The sequence below is a fragment of the Zonotrichia leucophrys genome, chromosome 15 (assembly GCF_028769735.1).
Source record: "Zonotrichia leucophrys gambelii isolate GWCS_2022_RI chromosome 15, RI_Zleu_2.0, whole genome shotgun sequence".
Lineage (NCBI taxonomy): Eukaryota > Metazoa > Chordata > Aves > Passeriformes > Passerellidae > Zonotrichia > Zonotrichia leucophrys.
In genome coordinates, this window is record NC_088185.1 from 4,015,595 (window position 1) to 4,042,491 (window position 26,897).

At 44.5% G+C, this 26,897-nt stretch overlaps 3 protein-coding genes across 4 annotated transcripts; 2 read left to right on the top strand and 1 right to left on the bottom strand.

Annotated features, from left to right (window-relative positions):
• The first annotated feature begins 73 nt into the window (after nt 1-73).
• USP30 (ubiquitin specific peptidase 30) lies at nt 74-17,338 on the top strand. The gene is made up of 13 exons (XM_064726666.1): nt 74-126; nt 611-720; nt 2,170-2,355; nt 3,624-3,727; nt 6,020-6,118; nt 6,787-6,829; nt 7,083-7,177; nt 8,220-8,279; nt 9,733-9,819; nt 10,298-10,378; nt 11,152-11,371; nt 11,919-12,042; nt 13,548-17,338. The coding sequence occupies exons 2-13, from the start codon at nt 621-623 to the stop codon at nt 13,783-13,785; spliced, it is 1,437 nt and encodes a 478-aa protein (XP_064582736.1). The 5' UTR covers nt 74-126; nt 611-620; the 3' UTR covers nt 13,786-17,338.
• Nucleotides 17,339-18,001: 663 nt separating this feature from the next.
• ALKBH2 (alkB homolog 2, alpha-ketoglutarate dependent dioxygenase) lies at nt 18,002-22,088 on the bottom strand. 2 transcript variants are annotated; one of them, XM_064726668.1, is made up of 3 exons: nt 21,792-22,088; nt 20,654-20,852; nt 18,002-19,363 (listed from the first exon to the last, which is right to left on the bottom strand). In XM_064726668.1, the coding sequence occupies exons 1-3, from the start codon at nt 22,006-22,008 to the stop codon at nt 19,018-19,020; spliced, it is 762 nt and encodes a 253-aa protein (XP_064582738.1). In that variant the 5' UTR covers nt 22,009-22,088; the 3' UTR covers nt 18,002-19,017. The 2 variants fall into 2 exon arrangements, with proteins under 2 accessions (XP_064582738.1, XP_064582737.1); XM_064726667.1 differs by having other exon boundaries at nt 18,002-19,381.
• A 46-nt stretch (nt 22,089-22,134) lies between these two features.
• Nucleotides 22,135-25,771, top strand: UNG (uracil DNA glycosylase). The gene is made up of 7 exons (XM_064726715.1): nt 22,135-22,333; nt 22,973-23,167; nt 23,245-23,340; nt 24,071-24,168; nt 24,520-24,608; nt 24,927-25,105; nt 25,631-25,771. Exons 1-7 carry the CDS (start codon nt 22,244-22,246, stop codon nt 25,769-25,771), a joined length of 888 nt encoding a protein of 295 aa, XP_064582785.1. The 5' UTR covers nt 22,135-22,243.
• The last annotated feature ends 1,126 nt before the right edge of the window (nt 25,772-26,897 follow it).

Sequence of the window (26,897 nt, forward strand, 5' to 3'; positions counted from 1 at the left end):
CAGCACCGGCCCCCCCGCGCCACTTCCGGCACCGCCGCCCGGCCGGTCCGCGCGCCGCTGCCGTCCCCCCGGCTCCACCCGGCCGCGCGCTCGCGTTCCGGCGCGGCCATGCTGGCGGAGGGGCCGGTGCGGCGGCTGCTGCGGGCGGGGGAGGGGGCCAGGTCCGAGGGGAGGGGGCGGCTGCACCCGGAGCGGGTCGGGACGGAGCGGGAAGGGGCTCGGAATGAGCCGGGAGGGGGCCGGGTCCGAGGGGAGGGCGGGCGGGGGGAGCTCGGCTTGATCGCGGCGAACCTCGGCCGAGCGCCTTCTTTCTTCCCTCACCTCCTTCATTTCCCTTTCCCCCTTCATTTCTCTCTTTCCCTTTCCTTCTTCCCTTCTCCCCTTCCCTTTCCCTGCTCCATTTCCCCTTTCCCATATCCGCATTCTCTTTGCGCTCCGGTTACCGGGGCAGGCCCGGGGGGGCTGAGGGCTCTCGGGGCTCCCGCAGCTCCTGAGCCGGTCCCACTGATCCCGCAGATCGTGACCCCTATTCCCGTTATTCCCGCAGCTCCTGCCCCTATTCCCGTTATTCCCGCAGCCCCTGACCCTATCCCCGTTTTTCCCGAGGCAGGCACCGAGCCATGCGGAGCTGGGGGGTGCTCGGGGGCGCGGCGGCGGCGCTGGCGGCCGGGATTTATGTCCTGTGGGGCCCCATCAGCGGCAGGAAACGGCGGCGGAGAGGTACCGGGGGGGGAGTATCGGTACCGGGGGGGCTGGGGGTGCCGGTACCGGTACCGATGGGGGCTGGGGGTGCCGGTACCGGGAACAGCCCCGGTACGGGATTGATCCCGTTTTTCCAGCTGGCTTAGTGGGATTTTAGGAAGGAATTCCATCGGATGCAGGGCGACCCCCGAGGAAGGGAATGATTGGTGTCTGAGTCTATTGATTCAGAATGCTGAATAACTGTTTTGTTAAACGAAATTCTATTACACTAAGTAATTAATTATATATTAATTAATATGTTGTTGTTATTATTAATTTTCTATATTATATAATATATATTATATAATAATTTTATGTATTAATTATACTAATAAATATTACCACCATATATTAATTATATATACTCTATATTAATTATACACATATTACCCATATACACCATATTAATTATGTATACGCATTTTATATATTAATTATATTAATATATAATACCACCATATATTAATTATATATACTCCATATATTAATTATACACATATTACACATATACACCATATTAATTATATGTACACATTTTATATATTAGTTATACTAATATGTAATACCACCATATATTAATTATATATACTCAATATATTAATTATACACATATCACACATATACACAATATTAATTATATATACATCATATATTAATTATATTCTATATATAAATGATATATTAATTAATATATAATGCCACCATATATTAGTCATGTAGACACCATATATTCATTATATATATAATATTAATTATATATATATTAATTAATATATAATGCCACCATATATTAGTTATGTAGACACCATATATTAATTATATATACATAATATTAATTATACACATATTACACATATACACCATATTATACACATATACACCATATTAATTATATATACACCATATATTAATTATATTATATATAAAAATGATATATTAATTAATATATAATGCCACCATATATTAGTTATGTGAACACCATATATTAATTATACATACATATTAATTATACACCTATTACACATATACAGCATATTATACACATATACACCATATTAATTATATATACACCATATATTAATTATATTATATATAAAAATGATATATTAATTAATATATGATGCCACCATATATTAGTTATGTGAACACCATATATTAATTATATATACATCATATTAATTATACACATATTACACATATACAGCATATTATACACATATACACCATATTAATTATATATGCACCATATATTAATTATATGGATGCTGAAAAAATTTGTGAAATTTTTGAAAGATGAACCGAAACACCACAAATTGAAAACGGAACTAACTGAAATAAATTTTTCTGTAATTACCCAGCATTCCTGCTGAAAACCAGGATGTTTGCCCCTGGATTTCGTGGTGGAAACTCTTGCAATTCTCTTTGCAGGGCTCGTGCCAGGCCTGCTGAACCTGGGCAACACGTGTTTCATGAATTCCCTGCTGCAGGGCCTGTCCTCCTGCCCCTCGTTCATCAGGTGGCTGGAGGAGTTCACAGCCCAGTACAGGACGGAGCAGGAGCAGCCCCAGGAGCAGCCCCAGCACCTCTCCGTGACTCTGCTGCAGCTCCTCAGAGGTACTGCTGGCGCATTTCCTCTTGTGGCAAAGCAAGGGTTAAATGTTTAAGGAGAACATTTGGCATTTTTAGGCTCTTTTCCCAAAGAAAGAAGCTGGTGGGGTTTGTATTCCCTGTTTTATTTCACTCTCTAATTTTCGGATTAATTGAAATGCCTTGGGCAAAGCTCAGGCACCTTTCACAGAACAGTTGAATTCCATAGGGTTCAAGAAATTTAGAATTCTATTAAAAATGTTGGCAAATAATTTTAGCTTTTTTGTTTTCCCCAAGCTTACTATTTTTCCAAAAACCTGGGACTATTCAACCATCCCTTTGCAAGGTTTTGGATATTAAAAATTGAAATAAAATATTATTATAAAAGATACAATATTAGGTAAATATAAAATACTATTATAAAAGAAATAATATACTTTTGTATAGTAAATTTATATAAGAAATAAATTCTTTAAATAGATAAAGTAGTAAAATAAATAAACAAGTTATATAAGTAAATTTATATGTATTAATTATATATATACTTATTATTTATATTAATACCTGTTGATATAATAGGTATTATAGAACATACAAAATATTATTATAAAATATAAACTATAAAAGATTAAAAATAAGTTATCATAAAAGAAATAATATAATTCTATATAACAAATTTATGTAATAAATTATAGAAATAAATTGATAAATAAACTTATAAATTATATTCTAAATTTATAAATTTAGAATATAATTTAAATATTTATTATTTACATAATATATATAAATATATATTTAATTATAATTTTAAAATATAAATTTATGTTATTATATACATAAATTTATATAATAGGTATTATATAACATACAAAATATTATTATAAAATATACAATATTATGTAAGTACAATTTTTCTTATAAAATAAATAATATTCTTTTATATAATAAATTTATATAATGAACAAATTATATTAATGAATAGATAAATAAACTAATAAATAACTGTATAAATAATATGTATAAATAAATATGTAATACATATTATGTAAAATACAAAATATTATTATAAAATATTTAAGATTTTAAGCTCAAGCTGGTTAATTTTTGGTCTAAATTAATCTCTGAAACCCTCAAGTGACCCCCCTGGCTTCCCTCACAGGTTGTTTATAAAGGAAATTTCTGCCTTGGGATGTTCCTGGGGAAGTGGTGTGAGGCTGCTGCTGCTCTAACCCCACCAAACTCTGATTTTTCCCCATTTTTGGCTCCTCCTGACACTCCTGCCTTCCCTTCCCCAGCCCTGTCGTGCCAGGAGGTGCCAGAGGACGATGTCCTGGATGCCAGCTGCCTGCTGGAGGTGCTCAGGATGAACAGGTGGCAGATCTCCTCCTTTGAGGAGCAGGTGAGTGCAGCAGGAAAACCCACAGGGCTGGGGCTGTCAGAGCTGGATCCTGCTCCAAAATCTGGTGGGAAACATCCCCAGCTTGGGAATGGGGCTCTCAGTGGGCTGGGATATTCCAAACCTTGTCCTTAGCAGATCTCCTCCTTTGAGGAGCAGGTGAGTGCAGCAGGAAAACCCACAGGGCTGGAGTGACAGAGCTGGATCCTGCTCCAAAATCTGGTGGGAAACTTCACAGCTTGGGAATGGGGCTCTCAGTGGGCTGGGATATTCTTCAGGGAATTCCAAACCTTGTCCTTAGCAGATCTCCTCCTTTGAGGAGCAGGTGAGTGCAGCAGGAAAACCCACAGGGCTGGGGATGTCAGACCTGGATCCTGCTCCAAAAACTGGTGGGAAACATCCCCAGCTTGGGAATGGGGCTCTCAGTGGGCTGGGATATTCCAAACCTTGTCCTTAGCAGATCTCCTCCTTTGAGGAGCAGGTGAGTGCAGCAGGAAAAGCCCCAGGGCTGGGGATGTCAGAGCTGGATCCTGCTCCAAAATCTGATGGGAAACTTCACAGCATGGAAATGGGGCTTTTAGTGGGCTGGGAATTCCTCAGGGAATTCCAAACCTTGTCCTTAGCAGATCTCCTCCTTTGAGGAGCAGGTGAGTGCAGCAGGAAAACCCACAGGGCTGGGGATGTCAGAGCTGGATCCTGCTCCAAAATCTGGTGGGAAACATCCCCAGCTTGGGAATGGAGCTGGGATATTCCAAACCTTGTCCTTAGCAGATCTCCTCCTTTGAGGAGCAGGTGAGTGCAGCAAGCTGGGACAGTCCCCAGGGCTGGGGCTGTCAGAGCTGGATCCTGCTCCAAAATCTGATGGGAAACTTCACAGCATGGAAATGGGGCTTTTAGTGGGCTGGGATATTCCAAACCTTGTCCTTAGCAGATCTCCTCCTTTGAGGAGCAGGTGAGTGCAGCAGGAAAACCCACAGGGCTGGAGTGACAGAGCTGGATCCTGCTCCAAAATCTGGTGGGAAACATCCCCAGCTTGGGAATGGGGCTTTTAGTGGGCTGGGAATTCCTCAGGGAATTCCAAACCTTGTCCTTACCAACAGGATCAGGAATATTAAAGCACAGCAGATCCCTGATTTCCCTCTGGATAATGGACCTGTTCCAATCTTTTCAGTAATCCTAATTATTTGCAATTTTTGTCAGTATTGCCAATGTACTCCGTCAATTATCCATTCCTAAAATATATTACTGATTTCCAAGGATATTTCCCTCAAAATCCAGGAAAACAGGGATTTGGAAATTTATTTGGGGGTATTTTTTTTACTCCCAAGTGTTTTCATTTTTTGTGAGTTTATATGGCCCAGAATGTCTTGAGTACCTTGTGCTGTTAGGAAGCTTTTGGGCACAACAAAATAGATTCAATATAAACACAAATATAATAATAATAATAATAATAATAATAATAATAATAATAATAATAATAATAATAATAATAATAATAATAATAATAGTAGTAGTAGTAGTAGTGTTAATAGGTAATAGTGATATATAATAGTAATTGTATATAATAACATATATAATTATAATATATAATAATGATTATATGCATTAGATATAATAATTACAATATATTATAATAATGTATACAATATATCTATATAAAAGTTATACATTACAGTAATTGTATATAACAGCCATATATAATTGTATAAAGTATAATATATATTTAATGTATATAATTGAATAAACATATTCAATATATTTATTTAGAAACTTTTATTTGTCATTATTATTTATATTTAGTATGTACTTACATATTTTATATATATAATATTATATATTATGATCTATATTATATATTCTAGCTGTACTTAACTATAACTATAACTATAACTATAACTATAACTATAACTATAACTATAGCTATAACTATATAACTATAACTATAAACTATAACTATAATTGTAAATATAACTATAACTATAACTATAACCATAACTATAACTATAACTATAACTATAACTATATAACTATAACTATAAACTATAACTATAATTGTAAATCTAAATATAAATATAGCTATAAATATAAATGTAAATATAAATGTAAATATAAATATTAAATTATACACATAAAATTTGTAAGTATAAATATAGGCATAAATATAGCTATAAATCAAAAATAAAAACAAAAATAAATCCAGTCTCTGAGCTGCAATTTTTCCTGAATTTCCTGTGGAATTCCAGCCCTCCTGGGATGTTTTTTTTGATGCCTTTTTTTCCCTGACTCCATTTCCAGGATGCCCATGAGCTGTTCCATGTCCTGACCTCTTCCCTGGAGGACGAGCGGGATCGGCAGCCCCGTGTGACCCATCTGTTTGATGTGCATTCCCTGGAGGTGATCCCCCTTATTTCCTTCCCAGAAACTCCTGCCATCTGCCCAGATTCCCAAGTAGAAAATGTATATTTAGGATATTTTAAATCTCTTCCCAAAGCTGTTCTTTAATCCTTTGATTAGGATTCATCAATAAGTCAAATTTAAAGAATTCTCTGGTTTTCCGAAGAAAATATCTCTGAATTTTCAGTGTTCTTGCTTTCCTGAGGGTTTTGCATCCCTAAATCCATGGGATGTAGGGATTTAATTTAAGTCCCTCCAAGCAGTTATTCTGATCTTTATTTCCCACCTGAAAAAGGGTTGAAAAGTGCAAAAAGGACATTTCTGGAAGAGTTTTATGGAGGTAAATTTGATAAGCTTGATGCAGATGGAAAATATCTGGTTTTGCCTAAAATATAGACCAAAAAAAGACAAAATCTCCCATTTTCATTTTCTGAGGCAGAGAGTTCTGCAGATTAATGATTCCTTTTATGAGCAAGTGTCAATTATAAATTTGTTTTGTACCAAGTTTTTTTGTCCTTACAAATATAAAGAGCCACAATTTTTCTAATGGCAGAAAAGACAATTAGGGATGAAATAGGAGCACATTTAATACTTCATGTATTAAATTTCTGAATCTTTTCAATATTGCTGAGGTAGGGTTAATGAAATGTTTTTATCTCCCTCTGTAGCAACCAGAAATAATCCAAAAGCAAATAAGCTGCAGAACAAGAGGTAGGATTTTATCCCTTCTGGATATTCTGAATATTCATAGGGTAGTTTTGTTTATTAAAGGGATAATATTAATTGATCTTTGTGCTGAACTGAAATAGAAATCAAAAATATAAATAAACCTCAATTAATTATTAATCACTGAGACAAAAGTGTGCTGTGGAGGCATTAATTTTGTAACTGAAGGGCAAAAATGTGGGATTGGAGTGATGGAAGTGGATGAATGGAAAATCCAAGGACAATTTTTGTGTTGCAGGATGTCTTCCCCCTGTGTCCAACCACTGGAAATCTCAGCACCCTTTCCATGGAAGGCTGACCAGCAACATGGTCTGCAAACACTGTGAGCACCAGGTGTGGAAATAGATAATATTTTATATTATTATTATTATTATTAATATCTGTGTCATGTGAGGAGGGATTTCCATCCTGGAACCATCATCCCTTGGTGATGAACAAAGATTTATCCCTAAATAGACTAAAAAAAAATCCAGGTGATGCACCTTGTGGGGGTAACAGCTGCCTCATCAACCAGAATAATGGTTGTTTTCTTCTGTTATTGAATTAACAATTAATTAATTAATAATATCACCTGAACATTCACTCACCTGGTGAGTTTAGGACTTGCTGCTCATTCAGCACATTTTGCAAAGTCCAGTTATCCAAAATAAGGAGATGCAGACAACCTGAACAATGGAAAAAATACAGAAAATAAACCTCATTTATAGCCCAAACCAAGAAAACATTTTGCATTTTATTTCCCAAAACCTTGCAAACAAATTGGAATGAGGAAGAAGAGGCCGAGCAGAACATTCCTGATATTCCCTGGGGATCTGAGGGGTTTGGATCCTGTTCCTCAGGGAATTATGGACAGCACAGGGCACAGGCTCACCTTGGGAGAGCTGGGTTGGAATTTTTGGGGACTGATGATGCCTTGAAGGCTGCTTTGAACAGAGGCTACACAGTGCTAAAGAATAAAGTAAATATTTATTAAACAGGTTTCACAAGATACTCCTTGGTGAGTACAAGAGCCTGACCCAAGATGGTCATGAGTTTTCACACTTTTTTATAAATTTTGGTCCATTTCCATATTGGGGTTAATTGTCCAATTACCACTTCAGGTTATGAAGTCTCATCCTCTCAGTTTGCTCTCCTCAATTTACACTTTTTGGACTTTTTGGGCCTTTTTGTTGTTTACACTTTTTAGAAGCTGTAATAGTATCCTTGGTTCTGGGGTTGGAGAAGGATTGTTTTGTCTGACTGAACTGTGAGGAGAACTTGCAAACACTTTCTGTGAATCTCAGAGTTAAATCCTAATGCAGTGCAGAATGTGAAAAACACGGAAGCTAAAACTGAAGGCATCACTGACCATAAATGCTGGAATGTTCTCTTGCAGAGCCCTGTGAGGTTTGACACCTTTGACAGCCTCTCCCTGAGCATTCCAGCGGCTGTGTGGGTGCGTATCCCCCTGCTCCTGCTCCTCCCTGCCCTTCCCAGCCCTTCCTCAGGTGCAGGAAACACCCAGAGCTCCTTCAGGGCTTGATTTTTCCTGCTCTGTTTCAACCCTGTGCTGCTGCAGGACCTTCTCCCAAACTGCTCTAATGTTGGAGATTTTTTCAGGGATGGCTCAGAAGGCAGCTGTGAGGGACAGGTTCTCACAGCCTGCTTCTGTGAACAGCAGAGGTTCTCAGGTTATTTTTAATTACAGGTAAAAGTGGCAAACATGAAGGCCTTGAGAGCCTTGCACATCAGAGTTCTCAGGCAGCTTTCTCATAACAAGTGGATGTTCTATCTTTGGCTGTTTTGGGAAAGCAAGAATAATTTTGAGAACCTAAATCTTGGTATTGGAAACATAAGGTGGAGTTGGTGTGTAATCTCTGACCTATTGTGAGCTCAGATTTTGCAATATGCATGAAGTGAATTAACACTGTTATAAAAGGTGCCTGATTGATGAATAAAGTGGAGTCGATGCTGACCAACGCAAGGTGGGTCGTCTCCCTCCAACTTCAATATATGGTGAACTTCAATACTCTAAGAGCTTCTCATGAGCCCAACAAGCAGAACTTGGTGATGCCAGCAGAGCTTTGTGTTTCTCCTGGTGGAGGATTTGGTCTTTTCCACAAATTCCACAAAATTTTGGTCTTTTCCACAAATTTCCACAAATTTGAAGAGCCCAGATCATATCCCAAGGGCTGGCAAGGTGGCAGTTCACACCTTACCCCATCCAGGCTTTACCAGGGGGTGAATTCAACTAGAAAATTTTTCCATTTCTTTCTGGCTCTGAAAAACTTCAAAATGACAAAACATTGTGGATTTTTAGGGCATCATCTGCAGGATATTTTTGGACTGTAAGAGTTTGTTGCTTCATGTCTGGTAGGGATTTCTTTCCACAGCTCATGGAAATTGTGATTGCTGTTTGCAGAGTGCCCTCCTGGACAGCCAGGATTGAAATCTGGGCACATCTTCTGCTCTTTGTGTTTTGTTTTATCCAATCCTTGGCAGGGCAGGATATGAGGAAGGGCAGCAAGGAGGCCTAAATCCCACTAAAAGCTGTATTTCTGCTATGGAGAGGGCCAGAGAGCATGAAGTGATCCCTGAGGTGCTGGAATGAGAAATAAATAGGAACAGGACAGAAATCTGGGGTTTAAAATCCCACTGAAAGGCTCACACAGGGAATCACTGCTGCTGTTATCCAAAAGCTGCAAACTTTTCCATGTTTAATCCAGGCTAAAGGAGAATCCCCACAGTTCCATGATCACCCAAAGCCATTTACTCAGTTCTTTCATGAAATAAATCTGCAGTTCTGTAGTTTTTTTTGTGGAAAAAATTATTAAAAATCCCTTTCCCAAAATCCAGTGGAATGCACCCTAAAATTCCTGCAAATAATTCTGGTTTTTCTTGGCTCTCAGGGTCGTCCCATGACACTGGACCATTGCCTCCATCACTTCATCTCCTCAGAGTCTGTCAAGGATGTTGTGTGTGACAACTGCACCAAAGTAGGTCCCTTTGATTCCTGTCACTTTAATTCCCATCACCTCCCTGCTCAGTTCTGAGCCTGCTGACACAATCCTGGCTTTGCTTTTCACCTCTTTTTTCTTCAGGACTTGGGGAAAACCTCTGGAATTTCAGATATTTAACAAAGAGTTCTTACCTCATGAAGTATTTGAGGCTTTACTTACTATTGCTGTTTCAAAAATGTACAAATATTTTATTCTGTAGTTGCCAGGTGTCACCAGGGATAATTTTTTTGCTCTGGTATTAAAAAATCAATTCTGTTTAAAAATGAACAGAAGAGGCAGTTCTGAGTGAATGGAGTTCTCAAAATTCTCATTTCTGCTTGATTTTGGTTTAGAATTTTGACCCTTTAAGAATTCTGAAGAGCATTCCTAGGTGTGATTAATGCACTGAGCATAAACCAGACAATTAATTGCTCCTGTCTGCAGGTGCCTTCATTTTTTCCCCTTTTCATTCCAGATCCAGGCACAAGGAATTCTGAATGGACAGAGCATAGAAAACCAGAGAACAACATTTGTTAAGCAGTTAAAGTTAGGAAAGGTGAGGCAAAAAAAACCCTCCAAATCCCCTAAATCCTGTCACAGTAACTTCTCCCTTGGAGCTGGTTGTGTCCATTTCTTGCTGCTAGACCACAAATGTTTGATTTTTCAAAGTAAACTCACCTGGCAAATATCTGTGGGCATTGAGGCCTCAACTCAGCAAAACATGAAGCATTAAACAATTAGAGGATGTGAATATTCTGTTATTTAGAAAAACACTTAAATGTGAATTTGGCTCAGTGTCACGTCTTAGATTTTACATTAATTTTACATTTGCTCTTCAGTGAGCAAATTGATTTATACTTACAGGGTTTGTAGCATCTTTAGCAATTCCTCATTTCAGAGAAATTAAAATATTCTTAGTACAGCTGGTGAGTAAACATCAGGTGTGATTTCTAAGAAAAAACTTTTTTTTTGCTCTGTAATCCTGTCATGCAGAGGCCAGCAGGGCACTGGTGTGTAATTAGGAGCCTCAGGTGCAAATAATAATAATAATAATAATAATAATAATAATAATAATAAAGTACTTCTTGCTACAGCAATTATTTCTAATTTCAGCTCTTTGTAACACTTAATGTTTTTGGTTTTCCCCTGTGCAAAACCATTAATTTTTGGGGATTAGGAGAGATCAGGAATCTCACAAGAATTATTGTCACATTTTAAGGACACTGTTGCCACTGAGCTTACACAGAGATAAGGGAAATTCATTTCCTTATTCCCTGGGCTTACCAGCTGTTTCTTTCCATGAAAAATGTGGATTTTGCTTTCCTGAAGCTGCCCCAGTGTTTGTGCATCCACCTGCAAAGGCTGAGCTGGTCAAACCAAGGCACTCCCCTGAAGAGACACGAACACGTCCAGTTCAACGAGTTCCTGGTCATGGACATCTACAAATATCGAGTTCCTGGTCCCAAATCCTGCCAGGAGCAGCTCAGCCAGAAAAACCCAGAGGAGACAACCCCTGGAATAAAGGATGGGAGAGCAGGGAAACCTTCAGGTACTTCCTTTGCCAATAAAATGATCCAGCTCTTTCTGCATGTCAGGGATCTCTGCAGGATCAAGCCATGTTTAGCATCTTGATGTGGAGCTCTGCAAAGAGGACAGAAATCCCTTTGCCTTTCCCAGATTTACAGTTCAGTTTGGAAAATTTCATTTTATCCTACTAAATATATATGTATTTAAAAAAAAATATATCCAAAGGGGTGTTGAACTTGGGATGTCCCAGGGTTTTTCTTGTTAGAGGTCTCTTCCAAGACTTCAGGACAAGTGAGAGGGAATGGTGGGAATGGTGGATTCTTCAAAAACTGTTGGAAAATCCAGCTGTAGGAGGTCTGTCCTTAGGCAGCTTAATATTCCTTTAGTTGGGATTTTGGACACATGGCAATTTCCATATGTGTCATGTAAAATGAATTTGAATAAAATATCCATTGCCTTTGGATATACAAATCAATAAAATACCTTCATATCCCGTGTTGAGGAGCAGGGATTCTGTTCTTAGCAACAGCATTCAAGTTAAATTCCTGAATTTCTCCTTCCTCTGGCAGATGCAGAACAACCAGCTGGTACCAAACCTCTCTTCATGAATGGTGCCTCCTCTTCCTCCTCCTCCTCTCCCTCATTTTTAATGTCCCCAGGAACTTTCCCACTTGCTGCATTCCCTGAGTGCAGGTAAGTTAGAGATTTGTACCCTCTCTCTTCATTTCTTTCCTTCAAATTGTCTCCCTTTCTTCTGTCCTTGTCCTGAGGCTGATCATCCTTTTCCATAGAATTCCAGAATGGGTTAGGTAGGTAGGGAACTTGGGGACCATCCAGGTGCAGGCCCCTTCCCATGGGCAGGGACACCTTCCACTATCCCAGGTCACTCCAAACCCTGTCCAGCCTGTCCTTGAGTGCTTCCAGGGATGGAGCAGCAGGAAAAAGCAGTTTAGATGACAAAATGATTTGGGTTGGAAGGGAACTTGGAGATCATCCCATCCCACCACTTACCATGGCAAGGACACCTTCCACTGTCCCAGGTCACTCCAAACCCTGTCCAGCCTGTCCTTGAGTGCTTCCAGGGATGGAGCAGCAGGTTTGAATCCCATAATCCCAGAATGGTTTGGGTTGAAAGGAGACTTGGAGATGCCATGGGCAGGGACACTTTTCACTATCCCAGGTTGCTCCAAACCCCATCCAACCTGGCCTTGGACACTTATGTCACTATAGAGCGTGACAGGGTGCAAAGCACCCAGACTCCATCAGAAAGGTGCATAAGAGAGATTTATCATAGCAACATGTTGCCTTTATAGTTTTTCAAGATATTTACATTTACTTAACAGACACATTCACTGCCCATTGGTCATAAGAAAGAAACAAATTCTCAATAGGTGAGCAAGGAGCCACATCATTCATAATAACAAAGGCTTGTGTCTTGGATAGGGTCTGAGCCAGCTGACTGTGATTGGCTATTATTTAGAAGCAACTCTATGAGACCAATCACAGATGCACCTGTTGCATTCCACAGCAGCAGATAACCATTGTTTGCATTTTGTTCTTGAGGCCTCTCAGCTTCTCAGGAGGAAAAATCCTAAAAAAAAGATTTTTCATAAAAGATGTCTGTGACAATACGGGGCTTTCCTTACTTCAGGAAGCCTTTGCTGGCTCACAAAAACAGCACAAAATGCCTTTCCTACACACTTCCAGAGATGGAGCAGCAGGAAAAAGCAGTTTAGATGACAAAATGATTTGGGTTGGAAGGGAACTTGGAGATCATCCCATCCCACCACTTACCATGGCAAGGACACCTTCCACTGTCCCAGGTCACTCCAAACCCTGTCCAGCCTGTCCTTGAGTGCTTCCAGGGATGGAGCAGTAGCATAATCCCAGAATGGTTTGGAGATGCCATGGGCAGGGACACTTTTCACTATCCCAGGTTGCTCCAAACCCTGTCCAGCCTGTCCTTGAGTACTTCCAGAGATGGAGCAGCAGGAAAAAGCAGTTTAGATGACAAAATGATTTGGGTTGGAAGGGAACTTGGAAATCATCCCATCCCACCACTTGCCATGGGCAAAGACACCTTCCACTATCCCAGGAACAGAGCAGCCACATAGGGAGCCACCCCCTTGCTCCAGGCAGGAATTGTGGCTGCTCTGGTGTTTGTGTGTGTGTGGCCGGGCTGACCCGTGTCCCCGCAGGGCCCCGCTGTACCTGTACCGCCTGATGGCCGTGGTGGTTCACCACGGGGACATGCACTCGGGACACTTCGTCACCTTCCGGCGCGCGCCGGGCGCCCGCGGCAGCCAGTGGCTCTGGATCTCGGACGAGTCGGTGCGCAGGGCCAGCCTGCACGAGGTGCTGGCAGCCAGCGCCTACCTGCTGTTCTACGAGCGCGTGCACGGCCGGGGCCAGCCCCAGAGCCCGGCCCAGAGCTGAACAGCGCTGCTGGGACCGTCCCAGCCCTCGGGATGGTCACAGCCCTTGGGGTCATCCCAGCCCTCGGGGTCATCCCAGCCCTCGGGGTCATCCCAGCCCTCGGGGTCATCCCAGCCCTTGGGGTCATCCCAGCCCTCGGGGTCATCCCCAAGGGTGATCGTGGAGAGGGATTGGGACCCTCCTGGGATGGTCACGGCCCTCAGGGTCATCCCAGCCCTTGGGATGGTCACAGTCCTTGGGGTCATCCCAGCCCTTGGGGTCATCCCAGCCCCTGGGATGGTCACAGCCCTTGGGGTCATCCCAGCCCTTGGGGTCATCCCCAAGGGTGATCGTGGAGAGGGATTGGGACCCTCCTGGGATGGTCACGGCCCTCAGGGTCATCCCAGCCCTCAGGACCATCCCAGCCCTTGGGACCATCCCAGCCCCTGGGATGTTCACGGCCCTTGGGTTCATCCCAACCCCTGGGATGTTCACGGCCCTTGGGGTCATCCCAGCCCTCAGGACCATCCCAGCCTTTGGGATTATCCAAGCCCCTGGGATGGTCCCAGCCCTTGAGACCACCCCAGTCCTTGGCATTATCCAAGCCCCTGGGATGGTCCAAGCCCCTGGGATGGCCCCAGCCCCTGGGATGGTTCCAGCCCCTGGGATGGTTCCAGCCCCTGGGATGGTCCAAGCCCCTGGGATTACCCAAGCCCCTGGGATGGTCCCAGCCCTCAGGAGGTCCCAGCTCTCGGATGGAGCCTCTCTGTTTATGCAAACCTCCCCCTGTCCAGGCTCCCTTCCCGGTGGGAGCAGCTGGGAGTTGTGGTTTGTACCCAGGCCCTGCTGTTCCAGCCCCGTGCAGCCCCAGGTGTGTGTTTGAGAAGTGTTTTCTGCCTGTCCCAAGGCTCTGGTCCGTGTCCTGACACCGCACTTTTCCCAGGGAGATGCTCCATCCCATCCCACGCATTTCACTTCCCAAGGGGGAGCCCTGGAATGGGTTGATGTCAAGCTGCTGTTGAGGAGCCCCTGCCCATCCCAATCCCTTTCCACAATGCACCAGCCCCTCCAGGTTCCCTTCCCTGTGGCAATGGCTGGGAATTGTGTTTTGTACCAAAATTCCCAGAGCTGTTCCAGCCCCAAGTGTTGAGCAGCCTTTGTCTGTCAGGCAGGGATTTTATCCCAAGGCTCTATTCCCAGTGGGGAGCCCTGGGAGGGGGTGATGGGAAGCTGCTGTTGGCAGTGATTTAAGACACAAAAGTGCCTTGAGCTTCCCTGAGCAGCTGCATTGCCACTGGGCCAGCCCTCTGCATGCCCACTGTGTCCTGGGAATGCCTCACACCCATGGGATGAACCCATGGAATCCCATTTCTCCTGACCCACCAAGTCAAGGCATCTCCATAAACTGCCCCCCCATCCAAAAGATTTCCCTGGTCACACAATTTTCCTCCCACTTTACTTCTTTATATTATAAATTCCTTCTCCTGATTTAAATTGCTTTATCCAGGAGATAATTTTGTATCTATTGAGAGCTGAAACCTTAATTTATTGCTCCATACCTTTGGAATCCAGCTGGAATCAGCACATGGAAGTGTTTGCTAGTGCTCAGTGTTGTCATTTCCTTCAGCACTGTTGAATCCAGTTGTTTTGTAGCATCAACTACAACTTTTAATGCTGTGATTTCCAAGCTGCTGTAACTGTTCTAGACTTGCCCTTCCCATTTTATTGCTGGAATCTGCTATTCCCAGCACTGGGATCCATGCTCCTGGCTTGCAGCTCAGCTGAAGAGCAGCCCCTGGCCTTGTTAAATGGAATATAAACACCAGGGCCAGGACTGGTGGGCACTTACTGGTCTTATGAAGAAATCTGGGAATCCTGCATCAGCTCCAGGCTGCCCTGTAAATAGAAATAAGGGGAATTCTGCTGCTCTGGGTTGTTTGATGTGCAAAAAAAAAAAAAAAGAAAAATCCCAAAGCACAGAGGGAAAAGCAGCAAAAATCCTCTTTTAAAAACCTGCTTTTAAATGACCAGGAATAAAATATGTAGGTTGTTTTTAGCTCTTTTCTGTCCTTGTAAGCTTGGAGGAGAAAAATCCCTCATCAGACAAGCTTTTTTTTTTTTTTTTTTCAGTGTGAAGTTTTGAAATAACAACTGTCTTAAATAGTTTTTTTAGGGCAACTTTGTACCTCATGAATTCATAGTGCTGCCCAAAGCTCGGGGGTGTTCCCACTTCCTCAGGAGAGGCTCCAAACCAGCCAAAGCATGAGTGGTAAAATAGGTGGATATGCAAAATTATTTACATAACTCATCATTCCAGAGTCTGGAGCACAATTCCTGGCCCAGGTAAATGCTCATAGTACATAAATATTGATAAATCCACTGCTGGACTGGGACCTGGTTCCTGGCTGTGCTGCACGAGCAGTAGCTTGGTGTTTAACCTGCTTTAATTTACAGAAAACCAAGAAAACAAACAAAAAGGATGCAAAATGCCAAAAATTTGCTCTGGCCAATGAAGGGAGAGCTGACAGAGCTGCAGAAGGAGCCAGCCCTCCCTACTGGGAGCCATCCAAAACCATCACCCCAACATCTCCCTGCAGCAGATCTGCCCCTGCACCCCAGAACTGAAACCATTTCCAGTGCCAGCAGTGGCTGTCCTGCATTCTCCAGGCTCAATGCTCTGCTTGGGGGGGGTTTTCCTGAATTTGGAGGGTTTTTTCTTGGATTTGGGGGGTTTTTTCTTGGATTTGGGGGTTCAGCTGAGGTTGTGCTGGAGGAGGGGCAGAGGACACGCACACTACGGACTGAAACCTGAAATCTGGCAGCTGGGACCAGCAGGTTTTCTTTGCCAAGAGCTGTGGATTGACTCTGGATCTCCCTCAAGGGCTATCAAGGGGAGGGTTGAGCCTTTTTTTTTGGCTTTGCTTGGTGGGGAGGAGTAAATGAGCCTGGCTTAACCCTCAGGTGAGGAAGGGAGCAAAGCCCAGCACCTGAGTCGTGGCCCTGAGCTGTGCCAGATCCTGCCAGCCCCCTGTGAGCTGGGGAATCTGTGCAGGGCTTTGGGAGCTCATCCTCCCCTCTGGAGGGCACTGGGATCTGTTTTCCAGTGGAGATCACTGGAATTTGTGCAGGTGTTTGGGAACCAGCCCTCCCCTTTGCAGGGCTCTGTGTTTGCCAGCCCAGCCTCCCCTTTGGAGAGCACTGGGATCTGTCTTTCCAGAGGTCACAGAATTCTGTGTTTTCCAGCTAAATCTCCCCTCTGGAGGTCACTGGGATCTGTTTTCCAGCCAAACCTCCTCTCTGGGAGGGCTCTGTGTATCCACAAGGCTCAAACTTTGGTACTCGTCCCTCCCAAGCTGCCATGGTGGAGAAGATGTTAATAAATTGTAAAGAATTAAGAGCTCCAAGATGACATTTCTGCGTTTGGATTATTCTTGTCTTTATTTTGTGTGTTAATTTAAAAATGTCTGTTCCAGTCCAAGCACTGCACTGCTGTTTGAAGTTGCTTTTTTTCCACTTCAGGGTATTTTTGTAATTGTACAGTAGCAATAAAAGAACAAACTTGGTAGAAAAATAAGTGTGGGAATGTCTTGAAACAAACACCAAGCTGGGAGCCAGAGGGGTTGAAACAACACTTCACAAAGCTTGGATAAGAAAGATTTCCAAGCTCCACAGAGCATCTCAAGAGTGGCAGAGGGTGGGAAGTACCAGGCCTTAATTCCACAGGAATAATGGATCCAGCACTGAAGGCCAGAGCCCAGCACTAATTCCAGAAGCTGTAGCCAGGTTACTCAGGATTTGGTTCCCATTCTCACCCAGAAGTTTCCATTCCTTGATGGTTCAAGATCTCTTGGGGACTGGACAGAATTCCCTCGTTTCCAGCAGGATTCCCTGTGGGTGTGGGAGGTGGTGGCTTTCAGGCAGTCAGGAAGGGATCCCTAGGGATAATTATTTAGGAAAATAAACTCAAAAATTTATTTAGGAATTTATTTAGGAAAATAAACTCTCACTTTCCACTGGAAAGTGACAACCTTCCTGTGGAAATGGGACAACCCAGTTCTTCCCCACAAGGGCAGTTTTTGCTGCCTGGTTTTTTGTGCAAAATACCTGAGAGAGGAAAAATTTTGTGCTTCTCCTGCAAGAGCAGCCTCCCTCAGGAGAAGAGGAATTCAAGCAGAAAGGAATGAAACATTCATCCAGCCACACCCTGTCCTCACAGCTCAGAACTCTCATTCTCATGTCAGGCTCATTTTGCTTTATTTTAATTTAAAAAACCCCAAGCAAACCAGAGCTCATTGACAGAAAGTGCCACCAGCAGAATATCAGCTTTACACAATCTCAGCTTGTGGCTCACAGTGTTTACAAACTGCTGCCTCCAGGCCATGGAGCATTTTCATCTTCTTGGAACAGTGCTTAGATAGACCAGCTGAGAACAAACTTCTCCCCGAGCCAAACAAGGAGACAAATCAGCAAAAATAGGGATCAGCAGGACCACAGCAACAATTCCCAGAGGGAAGAACCTTCCCATTGAGATCATGGTCACAGGCTTCAGCAGCAAAATTATCAAATTTTGTCCATTAGGTGATGGACCAGGAGGTGAATCCAGAATTCACCTGCTGGAACAGATGAATCCACAGTTCCAGCAGGAACTAAAACCTCACTTTTCAGAGCTATGGAACTGCTTAGTTAAAGATCAGATTAGAACAAACTTCTCCCTGAGCAAAACAAGGAGAGAAATCAGCAAAAACAGGGATCAGCAGGACCAGAGAGAAGAACCTTCCCATTGAGATCATGGTCACAGGCTTCAGCAGCAAAATTATCAAATTTTGTCCATTAGGTGATGGACCAGGAGGTGAATCCAGAATCCACCTGCAGGAACAGATGACTCCACAGTTCCAGCAGGAACTAAAACTTCAGAGCAGGTGCATCCACAGTTCCAGCAGGAACTAAAACCTCACTTTTCAGAGCTATGGAACTGCTTAGATAAAGATCAAGGATCTGCTTAGATTAAGATCAAACAGAGAAATCAGCAAAAATAGGGATCAGCAGGACCACAGCAACAATTCCCAGAGGGAAGAACCTTCCCATTGAGATCATGGTCACAGGCTTCAGCAGCAAAATTATCACATTTTGTCCATTAGGTGATGGACCAGGAGGTGAATCCAGAATCCACCTGCAGGAACAGATGACTCCACGGTTCCAGCAGAAACTAAAACTTCAGAGCAGGTGCATCCACAGTTCCAGCAGGAACCAAATTCACTTTCCAGAGCCCAAAGGCCCCCGTGGCTGAACATTTCCCCTGTGGGACACGGGCAGGACGTTCCTGAAGGTGAGGTTGACGCGGGGGGCCAGCACCCTCCTGCGTGGGGGCAGGCTGTGGTACCAGTGCTCGTTGGTGGGGTGTTTCATGAGCAGCAGGCTGCCGTGGGCCAGCTGCAGGCAGATCCTCCCCGGGCCCGCGGCTCCTCCCCGGCCCCGGCCCCGGCGGCGGAACACGAAATCGCGGCAGGCCCCGAAGGACACGGAGGCGATGGGGCTGAGGGGAACCAGCTCCTTCTCGTCGTCACGGTGCTCCCCGATGTGGTCCAGGCCGTCTTTGTACCTGGGAATTAACTCTGGGCTTGTCATTAATTTAATTTTAATCATTAATTAATTATTATTAATCTAATAATTATTATTAAATTAATATTCATAAAAATTCATATTATATGTGCTAATTTTGTATTTAATTTTATATGAATATGTGTATATTTCATAATTCTATATTTGTATACTTTATAAAATATATATAAATTTTTAATGAAAATACAATTTTATATTATAAATATATCAAATAAATAAAATTAATTAATAATTATAATAATAATATATTAATAATAATTAATAATATTATATTTATTATATTAATATGTAATAAATATATCTATAAATATATTAACTTCCTATTTAATTTTACACTTAATTATCTAGAGTTGTTCTTAATATATTCATATTTTTAAATTTTATAGTATATATTTATATTTTATATTTCTATATATTATAAATACATAAATTTTATACTTTATATTTTATTTTATACTTAATTATTTAGTTTACTTTTATTATATTTATATTTATATTTATATTTATATTTATATTTATATTTATATTTATATTTATATTTATGTATTATAACTATGCATTAATTTTACATTTTATATTTAATTTCATACCTAATTATATTAAACATAAATATATATTATATAAAATAAATTTAATATATAATTAAATTAATTACATTTGATAATTATAAAATTATTAACTGACGTAATAATAATAATAAATAACTTATAGTGCTGCATTCTAAACTTTTTGTTTATCTTTCTAACTACTTTTATATATTTATGTATTTTACCTATATATTAATTTTACATTTTATATTTCATTTTATACTTAATTATATTAAATATAAATATATATTATATATAAATCAATTCAATAATATATAACTAAATTAATTACTTTAATAATTTAATAATTTCATTAATAATAATCAAATTATTAAATTAATTAATTTAATAATAATTTACTTATAGTGCTGCATTCTAAACTTGTTTATCTAATTACTTTTATATTTTCTGTATTTTAAACTCTAAAATTCTCAACTTTTTTTTCCTTAGTTTAAACTTAGTTTTATTAGTGTCTCTGCTTTAAACCACAAATCCACATTTTTGCTTCTACTACTTAAGTTTGGAAGCCTTTCCAAAGCTCTTAACCCCTGTGTTTAATCCTAAACTTCAGCTTACAGCCCTAAAGCCCTGAGAGTCGCCTGCATTTCAGATTCCAACGTAAAAATTTGGGCGTTATTTTGTTTCATTTGAAGAAAAAGCTGCTGGGTGGGAAGGGGCTGTACCTGTTGATGAGGACGAAGTTGAAGGTGTGTCCCGTCTCCGAGGTGACGCGCTCCCGGATCCGGGTCAGCACCGGGATCCAGGGCTTGGGGTGGAACGTGACCCCTGAGTAAGTGTAGGACAGGCCAGGGTCTCCATAGGTCACCTGCTTCCTGGGAATCTTGTGCCACGTGCCAAACACCTGCAGCTTTGTCATCTCATCTGGGGAAGGATCAAACCTGGGTTTGTATTGTGTCTGCACACTCCAATATTCTCCTGGATCTGCAGCTCCCGGGAATCTCTGCACACTCCAATACTCTCCTGGATCTGCAGCTCCCGGGAATCTCTGCACACTCCAATATTCTCCTGGATCTGCAGCTCCCGGAATCTCTGCACTTCAAAATCTCCCGATCTGCACTCCGGAAACCCTGCACACTCCAATATTCTCCTGGATCTGCAGCTCCCGGGAATCTCTGCACACTCCAATATTCTCCTGGATCTGCAGCTCCCGGGAATCTCTGCACACTCCAATACTCTCCTGGATCTGCAGTTCCCGGGAATCTCTGCACATTCCAATATTCTCCTGGATCTGCAGCTCCTGGGAATCTCTGCACACTCCAATACTCTCCTGGATCTGCAGCTCCTGGGAATCTCCAAACAGGAGTGAGGGTGCTTACGATAACCCCAAAGCTGTCACCCCTGCTCCCAGGGTTTGTGTCCCAGCAAAGCTGGATTCTGTCTTGTCCTCCCTCCATCACATCCCTCACACACTGCACCTCCAACAAATTCCAGCCACCACTCCAGGATTATCCCTTGACAAACACTTCCAGCTCAGCAAAACCAACCCTGCAGGATCGGATCTGTGTCCCTTGGCTTCTCAGGGCCAACACCAGGTGCCTGCAGGAACCTCCCAACTGTGCCCAGCCCTGGGAACTGCCCTGGGACCCACCTGGGTGAGCTGGCCAGGGAAATGCTTCACTGGGAAGGGGGATATGGAGGGGAATACAGCTGGACACAGAAAGGTTGAGGGTGGAAGGGACCAGGGGGGTCATCCAGGCCACACTCCTGCCCAAGCAGGGTCTCCAAGAGCCCTGTCCAGGCCCTTCGTGAGGCCTCCCTGGACAGCCCGTGCTGCAGCACGCTCACAGGGCAGGAATGTACCTTCGAAATACTCCACCTCCTTCTCCAGCTCCTGGAAGATCTCGTCCGCCTCGGCCTTGCTGAAGAGGATGCGGTAATCACAGCTGAGCCCCTCGGCGCGGATCTCCCGCGGCGGCGGCCGCTCCGGGCCGGGCTTCTCCAGCCGCGGCCTCTTCCCGCCGCTGCCGCCGCCATCCCCCGCCGGCCCGCGGGGCAGTTTGACCACGAACGCGTCCATGGGCGGATCCGGGACCGGGAGCGATGCCCGGGAAGGAAGGAACGGGAGCCGCGATCCCGCGGGAAACGGGAGCACGCCAAGCCCCGCCCCCTCCCCACCTGGCCACGCCCCCAGCGCACGCGCGCGGTTTTGGCGCCAAATCCGAGTCCCGCCCCCCCGCTCGTTCCGCGCCGCTGCCGCCCCTCACTGATCCCCGGCCGCCCTCGCTCGCTGCCTGCCCCGCTCCGCCGCAGCCATGATCGGGCAGAGGACGCTGCACTCCTTCTTCAGCCCCGCGCCGGCCAAGAAGCGCGGGCGCTCCCCGGAGCCGGGCGGCGATTCTGAGGTAGCGGTCGGGGGGCTGAGGGAGCCCGCGGCTCTCGGGGAGGGGAGAGCGGAGGGAGGAGAGGGCTCTGGTGGCGGCGCGTCCGTGCCTGGCTCTGAGGGGGCCTGGGGCACTGCCGGCCTTTTCTCAGGGGAAATGGGGGGAGGGGGCACAATTTCCAAACTCGCGCGCCTCTCCACGCGTGGCTGAGCTGCCAATCAAGCGGCCACGCTCCGCTGCCGCCCAATGCGAGCTGAGTGCCTCCGTGACGTCACAGTTACTAGGTGAAAACCTCCCCTCCAGCCGCGGCGAGCCAATGGGGGGGCGCAATTTGTGTTGTGCCGCGTGTGGCGGGGCCGCCCCTTGGGCGGGGCTTGTCCCGCCATGGCCGCGCGTTGTGCAGCCATGGCCGGTACCGCCGTGGCCGCGCGTTGTGCAGCCGCCGTGGCCGGTGCCGCCGTGGCCGCGCGTTCTGCAGCCGTCGTGGCCGGTGCCGCCGTGGCCAGTGCCGCCGTGGCCGCGCGTTCTGCAGCCGTGGCCGGTGCCGCCGTGGCCGCGCCGCTCTCCCGCCCCGGGCCGCTCCTCCGCCCCAGGCTGCGCTCCCGCCTCAGGCTGTCCCCGCTGCCCTCCCGCAGCCACCCCCCTGCCCGCTGCTTCCAGGTGAGCGCCGCCAAGAAGGCGAAGGAAGCCGGCGGTAACCCGAGCCAAGCGCTGAGCGCGGAGCAGCAGGAGCGCATCCGCAGGAACAAGGAGGCGGCGCGGCAGCTGCTGGCGGAGCGGAACGTGCCCCCGGGCTTCGGCGACAGCTGGCGGCGGCAGCTGGCCGGCGAGTTCTCCAAGCCCTACTTCGTGGAGGTGAGCGGCATTCCCCGATCCCCCCGCACCGCCCCGAGCGGCCGCTGAGCCCCGCTGAGCCCCCGCTGTCCCCGCAGCTGATGGCGTTCGTGGCCGAGGAGAGGAAGCGCTACACGGTGTATCCGCCCCCCGAGCAGGTCTTCACCTGGACGCAGATGTGCGACATCTGGGATGTGAGTAGAGCCGCAGTGTGGGGCTCTCTGAGCTGATCTGGGCAGTTTAAAACCCTGCAGGTGCGGGGTGGGTGCACAGACTCGTTCCTTTAGTGTTTGGTCCCTTAAACTTGGATCCCATGGGGTGGGGATGTTTTTGTTTGGCTCACCTAACTCATAAATCCACCCTTTGCTTTCATGTCTGATAACAAACCGTGATTTTATGGTTTTATTACCCTCACAAGCCACAGAACTTCCTCTGATCCTTTTGATCTTTTGTCTGGTGTTAACAACTTAACCTAGCCCATAGTTTTTTGATCTTATACATGTCTTGTTCTTAAGGACTATTAAAGAAGGTAAGACAACACAAGGTAATGTTATTTCCAATGAAAGCTGTCAAAAATATCACAGCAAGTGTGACATAAAGCTGAAATAGGATGAAATTTACTTGGAAATTAACAAGGTGGTTTATTGTGACTGTGAAAATGTTGGTCTTCTGCTCTCAAATAATATTACTTATAGTCTTTATTTTGGCAGCAAAGCCATAGGGATATTAATCCTTAGTGTTAGGTGGGCTCTGTGCTCTTTAGCAATGAGATATCTGGGATTTAACTTCAGTTTCTTGGAGGGATTGGTTTGTGGCACCTCTTTATCTCTATTTGAAGATAAAGCTAATTTATAAACTTGTTTTCCTCACTCTCTGGGCAATAATGCTGGTTGAAATTCAATGCTAACCAAGGTCTGCTTTCAGGTAAAGGTTGTTATTTTGGGACAAGATCCATACCATGGACCCAAGCAAGCTCATGGGCTCTGCTTCAGTGTCCAGAAACCTGTTCCACCTCCCCCCAGGTATGAACATTTACAAAATCCCTTTCGGTATTTAATTATTTGCAGTTCTGTGGTGCTCAGGGCTGGGCATATTGATGTGAAATGGTTTGCAACTACTTAAATCTGAGTTGTGCATTACCTGAAAGGATAATTCTGTGCAGTTTTGGTGATATTCTGGATGTAAATTTCCATTTCCAGTCTCATTAAAACTTCCAGGCAGACACACAGAGTCCCTGCTGCCCTGCCTCTGCAAATGGCTTTATTATCTTAAATAATAAGATTAAAATCAATGCTTTTCTTGCCTGCTTAGAGGAATAACTGGTGCTGCTTGCTCCTGTCATATTAAAAGTCTTCTGCTGGTTTGGTTTGCAGCTTGGAGAATATTTACAAGGAGCTGTCTGAGGACATTGAGGGCTTCACCCACCCTGGCCATGGGGACCTGACGGGCTGGGCCAAGCAAGGTGAGCTCAGAGACCCTCAGTGATGTGTCCCCTGTGGAGCAGGAAAGAATCTTATCTAAAACCCAGCCCTGTGGTTGGAAATAATCCACCTGTAGGAGAGAAAATCACTTCTTAAAATGAAGATTTGCTTCAGCGGAAAAAAAGAAATTTGGATCTCAGAATGGTTTGGGTTGGAAAGGAGCTTAAAGCTTATCCAAGGGACACCTTCCAGTATCCCAGGCTGCTCAGAGCTCCATCCAGCCCGGCCTTGGGCAGTGCAGGGTTGGATTAACCTGGATTAACCCTTGTGTGACCCTCTGGGTGTGCTCTGTTGGCCAGGGGTGCTGCTGCTGAACGCGGTGCTGACGGTTCGGGCTCACCAGGCCACGTCCCACAAGGAGAGGGGCTGGGAGCAGTTCACAGATGCTGTGGTGTCGTGGCTCAACAAGAACCTGCACGGGCTCGTCTTCATGCTCTGGGGAGCCTATGCCCAGAGGAAAGGCAGCTCCATCGACAGGGTGGGTGCACCTCCTGCTCCTCAGCCCTTCCCTCTCCTCCCCACTCGGTTTGCTGGACACTAGAGGGCACTTCCCTTACAGAATTGGGAATTTTCCCTGCTTGAGCTCTGTCAGATCGAGCTCTGCTTCTGCTCCAGCTTAGCCTTTGCCAGAATTGAGCAAGAAAAGTGGAGCAAGTGTAACTCCTGTTGTCCCACAAGGACAGAGCTGTTTTGTCCCAGCTGAGGGCTCATGAATCAATATGAAATGTGCTGGTGGCTTGACAGCAATTGGGAAATGCCAGGGCATTTATGGCTTTGGTTAGTGGGACAGAAGTCTTGGTGCCTGTGGCTGGTTCTCTTTGGGTCTCAGGGTGGTGCAGGAGGGGGTGTAAGGGGAGATCACAGCTGCCCTGGAGCAGGAATGGGGGTAAATCACACCTGCCCTGGAGCGGGAAAAGGAGGAATGGGGGTAAATCACCTTCCCTGGAGCAGGAGCAGTCCAAACCCTGCAAATCTAACAAGTGTTTTCCTCTGCTGTCCCCAGAAGCGTCACCACGTCCTGCAGACGGTTCATCCCTCACCCCTCTCTGTCAACAGAGGGTTCTTTGGCTGCCGGCACTTCTCCAAGACCAATGAATTCCTCAAGAAATCTGGGAAGAAGCCCATTGACTGGAAAGCACTCTGAGCTGGGGCTGGGGCTTGGGAGTGGTCCCTGGGCCATTTCTGAGAGACTCCTCTTCAGGTGTTGATCAATTTCCAAACTTTCAGAGATGGTGTTGATCAATTTCCAAACTTTCAGAGATGATTATATTTTTGTTTTTAATGTTTATTTTCTGAGAGGGTGTGGGAGTGTTTGATGGACAGCTCTGGTGCTGGAGCAGATCTTGGCCTGGTTTGAAGCAAAACAAAAGACCCCACATACCAGAGTTGTGTATTAATTTCTGGTCATTTTGGCAATGAGAATTTATTTTCAGACTCTGGTGAAGGGATGTCAGTTCTTACTGAGCTGCTCAGCTTTTGTGCATGCTCTGCTTCCTCCATCCCACACAAATCCAGTTTGCCTGTTTAGGGGGAATGGAGCTGTCTCCATGGGAGGAAAAGGCTTTTGGTTTTAGCTTTTTGCTACAGATTTATTACACAAATGGCTTCTCAAGGCTGTAAAGAAAATACAGGGTCAGGAGTGTTGCTTGGTCTATCCATGATCTCAAGATTTTGGGATAAATCCTCCCTTCAGCCACAGGGAGGCTGTGACCAAGACCTGTGGAAATGCTTTTGAATTTTTTGCTGGTGTTTAGACAGGAAAATCCAAAGGTTTTAGTTTCTTCCTGGGTGTGGAATCACTGGGGTGACAGGTGAGCTGTGCTGACCAAGGACCTGGGGGTATTTGCTGATGGCAGCAGCGAAGGTTTGTTCATCGACATCTCCCAGTTCAGGGACTGATAGCTGCAAATTTCTTCAGATCTTTTTAAGATCTTAAAAGATGGAACTTTGTGCTTTGCCACCTTGGGAGCAAATTAAAGTTTCCACCTACTGTTGGCAATAACTGTCAGGATTTCCAGGAGGGAGAGGTGTTGACTTCATACTCCTGGGTTTCCAGCCCATCTTTGACTTTGTAATTCCTTTAATAGAAATGAAGAGCCCTTATTTTTTTTTTTTTTTGAAATCACACCAGTTTTTATAGAATATCCTTGTTACCCTTCCTCTGGTGTTGTCTCTGAGCTAACACTATCACCAGTGAATTGACACTGTCTGTGGCCTTGCTGTATATGTTGTTTGCTTGGGGTTTTTTTTTTCCGAGTGTGTTTTTTTAA

What these genes read in the sequence shown, in the direction of transcription:
- USP30 (XM_064726666.1), top strand. Translation starts at nt 621, where the DNA reads ATGCGGAGCTGGGGGGTGCTCGGGGGCGCGGCGGCGGCGCTGGCGGCC. An exon ending in GCAAACACTGTGAGCACCAG is followed by an intron (nt 7,178 to 8,219) that starts GTGTGGAAATAG and finishes GTTCTCTTGCAG; the next exon opens with AGCCCTGTGAGGTTTGACAC. An exon ending in GCATTCCAGCGGCTGTGTGG is followed by an intron (nt 8,280 to 9,732) that starts GTGCGTATCCCC and finishes CTTGGCTCTCAG; the next exon opens with GGTCGTCCCATGACACTGGA.
- ALKBH2 (XM_064726667.1), bottom strand. Translation starts at nt 22,008, where the DNA reads ATGGACGCGTTCGTGGTCAAACTGCCCCGCGGGCCGGCGGGGGATGGC. An exon ending in GGAGGTGGAGTATTTCGAAG is followed by an intron (nt 20,853 to 21,791) that starts GTACATTCCTGC and finishes ATCCTTCCCCAG; the next exon opens with ATGAGATGACAAAGCTGCAG. An exon ending in AACTTCGTCCTCATCAACAG is followed by an intron (nt 19,382 to 20,653) that starts GTACAGCCCCTT and finishes ATTAATGACAAG; the next exon opens with CCCAGAGTTAATTCCCAGGT.
- UNG (XM_064726715.1), top strand. Translation starts at nt 22,244, where the DNA reads ATGATCGGGCAGAGGACGCTGCACTCCTTCTTCAGCCCCGCGCCGGCC. An exon ending in AGCCGGGCGGCGATTCTGAG is followed by an intron (nt 22,334 to 22,972) that starts GTAGCGGTCGGG and finishes CGCTGCTTCCAG; the next exon opens with GTGAGCGCCGCCAAGAAGGC. An exon ending in AAGGCAGCTCCATCGACAGG is followed by an intron (nt 25,106 to 25,630) that starts GTGGGTGCACCT and finishes TGCTGTCCCCAG; the next exon opens with AAGCGTCACCACGTCCTGCA.